Source organism: Antennarius striatus, chromosome 18, assembly GCF_040054535.1.
Source record: "Antennarius striatus isolate MH-2024 chromosome 18, ASM4005453v1, whole genome shotgun sequence".
Taxonomy (NCBI): domain Eukaryota; kingdom Metazoa; phylum Chordata; class Actinopteri; order Lophiiformes; family Antennariidae; genus Antennarius; species Antennarius striatus.
In genome coordinates, this window is record NC_090793.1 from 14,896,194 (window position 1) to 14,907,151 (window position 10,958).

Genomic DNA, 10,958 nt, shown 5'->3' on the forward strand with positions numbered 1-10,958 from the left:
GGACATGTAAGGAATGAAATAAAAGAAAAAAGTGATTAAAGACTAAAGGAGGAAAAATAACAGGTAAGAAAACAGAATTGCATGAAGAAGTCACTGAAAGTAACACAAGAAATAAAACCCACAACTTTTTAACTTTAAATAAAACTGTTTTAGCTTGTCCAACATTGATACAGTTGCATACCTCATAATTACGTGAGGTTACAAAATACACCAAAAACACTAAATCTCCTGTGGCATTGCAGGTGACTTTCTCACTCTTGTCATTATTTGACTTTTTTAATGTTAGAAAACAACTGGGAATATTACAAGATAATTATTTGGGGCTCTTTAAAGACAATGTCTTCACAAGTTTGTTAATATGATAATAACACAATGTGATTACGCTTTTTTTTGACAGAATTCAAAGCATAAACCACTTCCTGCTGGTGCTTTTACCAAATGTTTCCCATTTAAATTTAATTTATCAAGAATTGTAAGTAAATTAAAGGATATAGATACTGAAGATGCATTTTAAAATGAATATTGGAAAAAACAATAAAACTTGTTTGTTTGTACAAGGAGAGCCAGGTCCCAGATGCAGAGCAGAACAAAAATTAATTTTACTGTAACAAAGTTTAACAGAAAATCACCTTTAAAAAAAAAAAAAAGTAACAGATACAACGTAACAAGAGAAATCTATCACAAGGGGGTGAAGTAACAAACACAAAAAGGGAAATACTTACATAGTAACAAATCCTAAATAGCAAGGTGATTGCTACTACTCACAGGTATGTCTCATTACCTCTGCTGACGAGAAGGAGAGAGACATCAGGAAAAATAATTGACAAAAACTAATAGTCTTCTGTCAATAATTCTAAGTGAGATTTAAAGCTGGCTGGCAACAAAATAACTGAATTGTTCCACTGACAGTTTGCAATTGTTGTAATTGAGATCCAAGTTGGCAAGTGAAATGCCTCTTGCCAGCACAAAACTAGCTCCCGATGAAAAGTGATGTATCACACCCAGTGATACACATGTGGTTGATGACATCATCCACATATAATAGATGTTAACCTAAGGTCAGGCAAATACAGGAATATAGAGCAGCAGGCAACTATTCAACGATACTTCTTCTGGGCAGATGTATTAAAAAAGTGATTGTTTTCATAAAAGTATTTGTTTACAATCAAATGCTAAATGATATATGTGGAAATTTTTAATGATTCCCTGTACTGAATGAGTAGATTTATTTATTCATTTACATATTATTTTAAATCTGTCCTTATCATGTAGCATGCAAGTAAGTAATGGGAATTAAAAAAACATCATTTGTTAGAAAATTGTCTATGAATAAAATTAAGTATTTGGCCTTGTCAGTATATTATTGAGTAATACAGTTTTGATTCATAGGATAGGAAAAGCATATCATTCAGTGAGAACAGTGATGCTGCGCGCTTTGGACTGAAGGATGGTTAGCATGCAGGTCTGGAGTCAGTTTGGTGCCTGAGGTGTGATGGACATCACAACATAAGTTATAGTCATAGCATTTCATTACGTTTCAGTCAGTTTACAGTTTACATACTAACAAAGGTAATATTGGACATTTATTAAACCCCACATATATGTGTGTGTGTGTGTGTGTGTGTGTGTGTGTGTGTGTGTGTGTGTGTGTGTGTGTGTGTGTGTGTGTGTGTGTGTGTGTGTGTGTGTGTGTGTGTGTGTGTGTGTGTGTGTGGTGTCACATCCTGTACACACACAAGAGGCCGGTAGTCATTCAGATATATAGTAAGAGGTAGAGAGGCAAGCAGCTCCTTCATGGTGCACCCCCATGACCAACTTGTAAGGGGACGATGTGTTGCTTAAGATCACATCCCCACTTCCAGTTCACACTCAAAACATTTTGGTCAACGTGGGCCTTGAACCGGCCATCCTCCGGTCCCCAGACTTAGCGGACTTAGCTACCGCTGCCACAATCAACATGCAATTGGGTTATGGAAAAAAAAAATTCTAACTACAGTATTCTCTCCCAAAAATGAAAAGTTTTTCTTTGGTATTGTTTTTTATTCTTGTTTAGAGCTTATGATACCCCCAGATGTTGACAGTACCTGTTAGTGTGGGCCCTGTTACAGCGGTCAGTTGGTGTCTGGACAAAGACAACCCACAACACATTGGCGGGTGTTAACACCAACAAGAGCTATTGAACTAATTACAAACAAAGGAAAAAAGCCTACCAAAGCCATTTCTGCAGATCTGTTCTCAGTGATGTGAATACTGTAAGTACTGAAGAATGGCTGTGGAATCTCACACGTCACCACAGATCATCTGTTTTTATAGGATGAATGGAGGCATATTCAGTAAAGACAAGCATGACAGTGATTCTGTTGGATATTGAGAGAACTGACTGAAAGTAATGCTGCAACAGATTTGCCAGGCCTGATGGAAGACATAACATGAGACTGCAGCTAATAATATAGTGTTATGCTTTCCATTTTTTCTTTCAACTTTTTCTTTGATTTGTTTAAAAAAAATGAAATTTATCATTAATGCTGATTAATAGACATTTATTTTTTTCATTTATGATGGGTTTACAACTTGGAATTGGCATGTATAGCAACAAAGGGATCCTCATCTCTGTTGCTAATGTTGAAGTGAGCTTTGCCATTGTCACCAACTTTGATCTGCTTCCCGGTGCACTTGTTTCCTTCCTTCTGTCCAGAAATGACATCACAGTAGGTTCCCTCAGGCATGCCAGTATTCAGTATCACATCCAGGTCCCTGAAGGGAGTCAGTTTACAAGTTGTTGTTAAAAACCAGGTTTCAAACACATTTAGATGCAGATATATCTCCAATTACATACAAATACATCAAGGATACTCTGAAAAAAAATAATTTTATCTTACACATTCTAAGACACTAAAATTCATATTTATCCGATGGTCATATCATCTTCGAATTACCACCGCTGTATCCGCCGCAGCCGGTCACGGGGAGCCGGAGCCTATCTCGGCGGCATAGAATGAAATGGTTCACATTTATATTAAACAACTTTGTTTAGGAGGAAGAGTAGTTTGATTCTTTTCTGTGTGAAGTTTTCATGTTCTTACATTAATATCACATTTCAAGTTGAATTGTAATCCTCTGGGTTCATACAGTTTTAAAAGTGCCATATTATGCTTTTTTAATTCATGTTATTCAGCTGCCAAATGTCAAACTATGCACGTTGTATTTTTATATGTCTTGCCCCAAATTGATCCGTGGTCCTCAATATCTTTGATTGAATATTGATAAAACCACTTTTGCCCTGAAATGCTTCATGTTAATGGGCGTGCCTCTGAGCTCCCTCTGTGTCAACAACCCCCTCCCTCCTGGGTTTCACGTGTGTTTTGTTTATTGTGCCACGTGAACGCACGCATGCTACCGACTGATCGCCATAGTCTGGAACTTTTTTAACTTTCAGTAACTTTGCTACTATGTTTATCGCTGTTATTTTTCTCATGTTTTTCACTCTTGTTTTCCATGGTATAACTGTTAATTTTTCAGCGCTAAGCGTGGAGCTACTTTCTCAGTCTCCTGAACAAAGACTTGTGGCTCATTGTGTAAATACCATGGCTGATTGACCTTAGACCGGCAGGAGGATTTGTAGAGAAAAACACAGTGTATGCAAATGGCATAGCAATCAGTGTAGATGAGAAGACAAAAGACAATTATGGACAGGAGGTAATTAAAGATGTGTTTCTCGACTATCGTCACAAACAATGAGAGATTCCTAGCTAACAACACCGGGGACCTAAGCTGACGCAGTCTAATGAAACATGAGATGTTGCCGGAGAGCTAAGAAGAAAATATTTTCTTGTATTCGTGAAGTATATTGAACTGTTGGCTGTTCCCTACTTTATCTCCATCCACTAAATTACGTCACAGTGACAAGAAGGACGAATGTATCCATATACCACTTTACTCAAGCAACTGTAAATAAGATAAAAACACTCTCTCTCTTTCTTTCTCTCCATCTGTCTCTCTCTCTCCCTGTCTCTCTCTCGTGCTCTGTATGTGTGTGTGTGTGTGTGTGCGTGCGTGCGTGTGTGCGTACGTGCGTGTGTGTGTGTGTGATTGTGAACTTATCCACTCTTTGTCTCTCACAAGGCTCGGAATAGGTGATAAATTCACCTCTTGATTTCTGCCCGAATTATTTCACATGCAGCGTTTAGGTCAGTTGAACGTAACCCTCTACTGGTGACAGTGAATATCTATTAGGCTGTAAATAAAGGCTGGGGCTGTTTGCTTATGAGCAGTGTAGTCACTTTGGATGCACACAGCTCTCATATCACTTAGAAGAGCTAAAGCTGCTTTTATTCATCAAAAACCAGACAACAGTTCTTATTTAGTAACGTCTTCATCTGCTTTAAAACAGGTTATGTTTTTGCTATGACACTGAGGATACGCATAATGCAGACACACACAAACATGCACACACACACACACACACACACACACACACACACACACACACACACACACACACACACACACACATACACACACACACACACACACACACACACACACACACACACACACACACACACACACACAGACACACCTGACTGAAGCGGAGCTAACTAGTTAACCAAATGCTAGCTGACTTCAACAGCTTGTGAGGAACTTTGAGTGAGTAGCTCTGATCCTGAACCAGGTCATTATCACACACTGCTACAGTAACCTGAACGAATTCGACCTTGAGGATGACCACGTCCTTATCTGGGTGGACAATCAAATATGACTCAAATATGTCTCAGGAGGTACAGATCACTCTCTCAATCATTTGGTTTGTGACATCACAAACCGCACTGTTTTGAATGGACCTGAAAAAATGTGTTTTCCATAATAGGACCCCTTACAGATTTTAAAAATCAAGGATCTATATAAAAAGTCCTGTATTGGAATATTTAAAAAAAAACAGTGAAACACACAACGCCTCTTTTATCTGGATGCAGTCCAATATAAATTAGTTTTTTCCTGACAAATGCTCAACCAATTCACCTATTTTCCTGAAACCCTTGAGTAATATCATCGACAGAAACAAAAATAAACCAAACCAATCTCTCAACTTCCCAGAGAAAAAAAAAGTCCTCACCAGTCATCATTGTTGAAGACAATGAAACCTCGATTACCACGTCCAAAAGCAACCTGGTTGCTCTGATTGTCCCACCAGTTGGAATGAGGCTGACCATTGACCACATTACGGAAAATTACCATGTTCCTAAGGACAGATGAGACCAAATAAAATCACCCTGTGTGTGTTTTTCACTTCCATATAAATGTCCATAGTTCTGAGTTTAAGGTAAGCTGTTACTTTTATCTGGTTGGCGTGAACTCACTTGATCTGACGCCATCTGTGCTCACACACCCATCCATCTCCACAGGTTTGGTCAGGGTTAATGGGAACAGGCTTGGTGGATCCATCACTATGGCTGGGAGGGCCCATCCAGTCATTCTGATCCTATGAAATAATGATGGATAACTAAGCTCACTAAGAAATGTCTCCAGTACATTTAAATCTTTATTCACTTTGAAAAAAAACATACTTTTCCATTGACAATGTTTCTGTTCCATCTGAAGCTTGACATCACCCTAGTAACTCCATAAGGGTGAGCCAACATGTAGCCAACAGCCATCTTATATAGTCTGGAGTCCCAGAAGGTAATGATGGAGGCACCACCAGCACCATGACCTCTCTGGTTGTCGTGATTGTCAACAAAGACAATTGCCTTGTCATCTGGCATGAAATCCCATCCTTCTCCCCAATTCCTACCCATAGGAGCAATACAACAAATGAAATGAGGACAAAAATATGCTCTAAGGAGATTGTCATTCATCCAGGTCATGGTAGATTTCTGTTTTGAATAAAGTCAATTGTATTTGTAGGCCAAGCTTAAAGATGTTTTGCCTCTCAAGAGTTTTCTTCAGCACTGAAGAAGAAATGTATTTAATCAATGCATCAATTTACACAAAAAATAGCTATCTGTTGAGTACTTAGATTCACCTGGGAAGTTTTTAAGGATGATGTGAAAATCAAATTAAATATGAAAAACAATTAAAACAAGTGAACTAATTAATAAGTAAGCAAGCTAAAATATAAAAACAATTTTAACAACTTAAACTCCACTTTAAATTGTTAAAGGCTAGCTGTAGGTGGATAGAGTACACACTAGTGTGAAAAATGGGCTTGAAAACTCCAAAGTATCTGTTCATTTTCTTGGAGAAGAGACAATCAAAATCAATGCAACGACAGCCACTTATCCAACTTGTGGGTCATGGATCTGCTGGAGTCTAGCTAAGCTGGCTAGGGGCAAAATTCAGTTCAATTTAAAAAAAACTTTGTCCCCAAGGGGCAGTATGTGTTTCAGAAACAACTGGAAAAACAAATACTTAGTGTAAAACAGCTTCTCCCCATTCCATTTTCTGAAGACATTTCCCAGTTTGGCACCATATCTGAACTCAGTCACCCTTCCCAGACGGTAATAGTCTCTAGACGTGATGGCCTCACCCCCCAGATCAATAACCTGAAAGGAAATCAACGCATAAGTCACATCATCCAAATTGTTCATTATGGATAGGCATTAAACTGAATATGGTATACAGTGATCCCTTGTTGCTCGCGGTTAATGCATTCCAGGAACCATATATATATATATATATATATATATATATATATATATATATATATATATATATATATATATATATATATATATATATATATATATATATATATATATATATATATATATATATATATATATATATATATGCTATTCATAAACTCATTTTCCCATAGCTTTTCTGTAAATAATACTGTAGTATTTGTTATGGCCAGAGCCATTTTCATCCTGTTTTTATATATTTTTTGTCATAGATCTTGTCTTCAGACCCAGACAAGTTTAATTAATTTCATTACATTATCATTTATTTTTGCGACCTATGAATTGGATTTAACAGTATCATTTACAAATACTGGTCATCTGTATTCATGACTGTATGAAGATGTTTATGCCCAATCATTAACCTGAATGCAAAATTATTCTGATGTTTTCCTTATAGAAAACATCTTTTCAATGTACCTCTTGGTAGATGAAAGGCCTTGAGCCATTATTGAACCATTTGGTGTTGAGATTCTGCAGACGATCGTAGACAGCAGACAGGTCATCAGGCCACATGTGTTTACAGGCATCCACTCTAAATCCAGCCACACCCATGTCGATCAGATTATTCATGAAATCAGCCAGTTTGCCTCTGACGTAATCCTTCTCCATGGCAAGGTCCAACAGACTAACCAGACGACAATTACGCACCTGGAGAAATAAATGAGCACTTATATCACAATAAAATTTTAATTATCACTTTTCATTAGTCAAAGAAAGCTGTGAAAGCTGATTGCGGGCATACCAGTAAGGTTGGGACAAGTATAACTCACCTACTAGTTTATTAGTTTATCATGTTTTACATGTATTAGTATATTTACCTTTTTCTCTCTTCATAGCACTGTATCAAATTAATTCAAATAGAATACATCATCAGTTTGTTTGTTTTTTTAATTTACATTTATTGTTCCCTGTACCATCTGCTAAACGTTCACAGAAATACATGTACCTGCACAAAAAAGTATCACCAGATCTAGCTCATCAGTGATGACCAGATATTTAACAACAAGGGTGGACCCACATATGTGCAAGCCTATCTTGAAATCATTCTGCTGCTACTGTCCTTGTGTGAGGTTATGGAATTATAATACCGTATACATTAAAAAAACATACACTACTGAGTCAGTGTGATTGTGTCCCATTCTGTTTCTGTCCCATTTGTTTTTTTGTGGTTTTTGTGTGGATTTTGAATTATTTGCTTTATATAATTTTGATATAGATCCTGATTGAAGATAACAAGTAGAGGGAAATTCAGCAAATCAGTTCTGTCACTGTGACATTCATACCTGTCTGGCATCACAATAACTCTCAATCTCACCACTGCCAGTGGTGCATTTCTTGTCATTAAAATCCCAGTAGGAAAAGGGGACGCTGGGGAAATCCCTCTTGCCAGCACTGAACCAGCTCCCACATGAAGAGTGGGTTCCCTCTCCACCTCCAGCACCGCACATGTGGTTGATGACAGCATCTACATAGATGTTCACCTGTGGGTAGTGCCAAATACTGAACATCATTATTCAAAGTACTTTCACAGAGTCACTATTTAGATGTAGCTTACTCCAACGTAGTTGCATCTAGTGATCATATCTCTCAGCTCATCCTCGCTGCCAGATCTTGAGCAAAGTTTGTAACCGACTGGCTGGTATCTCTGCCACCAGGGCCTCCAGGGCTCATTCAGGACAATGTGCTCATTTGGGGGAGAGATCTGGGCAATGCAGAAGTTTCTTAATATATTAGCAACACATTACAGCCTATGTCACTTTTGACCAACAAAGTTGTTTCAAGACAGATTTGATGTTTATGTTAAATGTCCAAGTATCTTTTAAGGTAGCAATTTCAGAAGTTGTATTCATGTAGCTTAAAAATGGCACACCAGCTATAATTATAATTAATTATAGATGAGCATTTTCAAATTTTAAATATTACAAAGAGGGGTGATATAAAACACTAATTAAAGTAGAGGTAGACTCTAATTTTAGTTTCAGATGTAATGTGTTTTTCTGATGCTTAGATTTGTAAACTTATATTTTTATATAAGTCTTAACAGCCAAAACCAAAAAAGTGCACAAACACACACACACACACACGCACGCACGCACGCACGCACGCACACACACACACACACACACACACACACACACACACACACACACACACACTCACTGCAGTTCTACATTCCTCCAAAAGAAAGGAACAGCCTCATAAAAACATTTCACTTCAAGTTCTCCTAATTATACAACTTAATTTTGATTCTTTTGTATTCTTTATCAGACTAAACACAGAAGTATGACTTGAATACACAACATAAAATAGAATGATGATTAACTCTAGGGAAATCCCTCTTTTTTTTAAGGTTTACAACACTATAGCATTAAAATACTGTATACTGACCTTTGTTTTATCTGTTATCTTTGTTGCCCTTTGACCTGTGGCCAAATTATGACATTTCTTTGAAAACAAAATATCAACTTTCTCTAGACTTCTTTTCTGTGTTCAGCTGTACATACCTGAACTCCGCCATAGCCATTGGGACCCAAAAAGCGTTCACACTCTGCAGCGATGTCTGCCCAACGCCACTCAAACAGGTGGACAATAGCAGTTCTGCCATGCTTGGTATGAGGATTGTACTGGGTGAGACCAAGCCCAAAAAATGCTACCAGAATGAACAACCTCATTCTGGATGAAGAAGAATATGTCATAAGGTCTGTTGTTGTCGGTATTTATACGCCCTTTCTATTTATCTGTTAGACCAATGAGAGACTGGTAATTATCAGCATCAAAACTAAACATATTTTTCTTTCTCACGGGCTCCTACTTTTTCCAGAAACTACAAGCACAGTTCTGAAAACAGTTGTGAAAAACAGTTCGTTTCTCACAGTGTGCCTGAACTTTTTTCCCTCGAATGAATAAGTTATAAATATATATATATATATATATACACACACACGCACGCACACACACATACACACACAGAGTGTTCTCTGGTCCCCTTCCCAATCTGACCAGTGATGGCATGTATAGCCGCACGTCTTCACTCAACCGCTGGCTGTCTAGGTGGTGTCCTGCTAATGACATACAGTTTATTGATAAATGGTGGACTTTTTGGGGAAAACCCGGTCTCATTAGGAGAAACGGCATACATCCCACTTGGAATGGCGCTGCTCTCCTGTCAAAAAATCTGACCACGTTTATTTCTGCCCCAAAACCCTGACCCAGAGTTGAGACCGGGATGCAGAGTCACAGTCTTAAACAGGTCTCTGCACTCCTAGAACGGTCACCCACTGTACCTTCACCCACTGTAATGTTACCCACTGTAATGTTACCCACTACACTTTCACCTACTGTATTGTCACTGTACACACCATTGAGAGTGTGTCTGTCACTCGACCATTTAAAGTTAATTCATGTAAACTTAAGTCATTTCAAGTCCAGAGAAAGCAACTGTACATCCAAATTGAACAAAAATCCAAAACCAGGACTTCAACAGCTCCAGAGTACAAAACGATAAAATGTGGTCTCCTAAATATTATATCTCTGTCTTCAAAAGCTTTTTTAATCAATGACATTATAACACATTATATCATATAGATTTATTCTGTTTAACGGAAACCTGGCTAAGTGAGAATGAGTATTTTTCCCTAAATGAAGCTACTCCTCCTAGTCACCTAAATTATCAGATCCCTCGAGTCTCAGGCCGAGTTGGAGGAGTTGCATCTATTTTTAATTTCTCGCTAGATTTGAGCCCTAAACCAAAAATGATCTTCAATTAATTTGAAAGTCTTAGTCTGACCTTATCAAACCCAATCCAGAAACTACTTCAGCCTCTATTATTTGACATCATTTATCGTCCTCCTGGACGATAAATGATCATCCTCAACTATGTTGAGCAAAAAAAAGTGGTCGGACGAATATGTGCAACGTGAATTTAAATGTACAGTACTGTATAACGGAACGTGATGGGAGTCGGTGTCCTGCATGATTTGCAATGTCAAGTTGAGCAACTCTAGTCTCGCACTGGCAAAAATAAAGGAACACTTCCATAAGCTGCATGGAAAACAAAATAAACAGACTTTGCTGTGAAAATGACATAAGAGTAGCACTTGTCAAGGTGAAGCCACATATATCTGAACTGGTCTCTCAATAACAGCAGAAGTCACACTGATTTGCAGGTAGGTCATTTCATGTCATTTCATGCACTGTCTTGGTTTTGTTCTTTGAAAAAGGTGACATTAATGCACTATTCATTAAATACACCAGTAAAACATATATTTATGTCTT

The 10,958-nt window shown here is 37.8% G+C and overlaps 1 protein-coding gene across 1 annotated transcript; it reads right to left on the reverse strand.

Annotated features, from left to right (window-relative positions):
• Positions 1–2,103: 2,103 nt before the first annotated feature.
• LOC137612101 (alpha-amylase-like) lies at positions 2,104–9,370 on the reverse strand. Its single transcript, XM_068340436.1, has 9 exons — positions 9,188–9,370; positions 8,239–8,385; positions 7,967–8,164; positions 7,101–7,331; positions 6,409–6,542; positions 5,565–5,787; positions 5,358–5,479; positions 5,114–5,239; positions 2,104–2,754 (listed from the first exon to the last, which is right to left on the reverse strand). Exons 1-9 carry the CDS (start codon positions 9,353–9,355, stop codon positions 2,565–2,567), a joined length of 1,539 nt encoding a protein of 512 aa, XP_068196537.1. The 5' UTR covers positions 9,356–9,370; the 3' UTR covers positions 2,104–2,564.
• Positions 9,371–10,958: the final 1,588 nt, after the last annotated feature.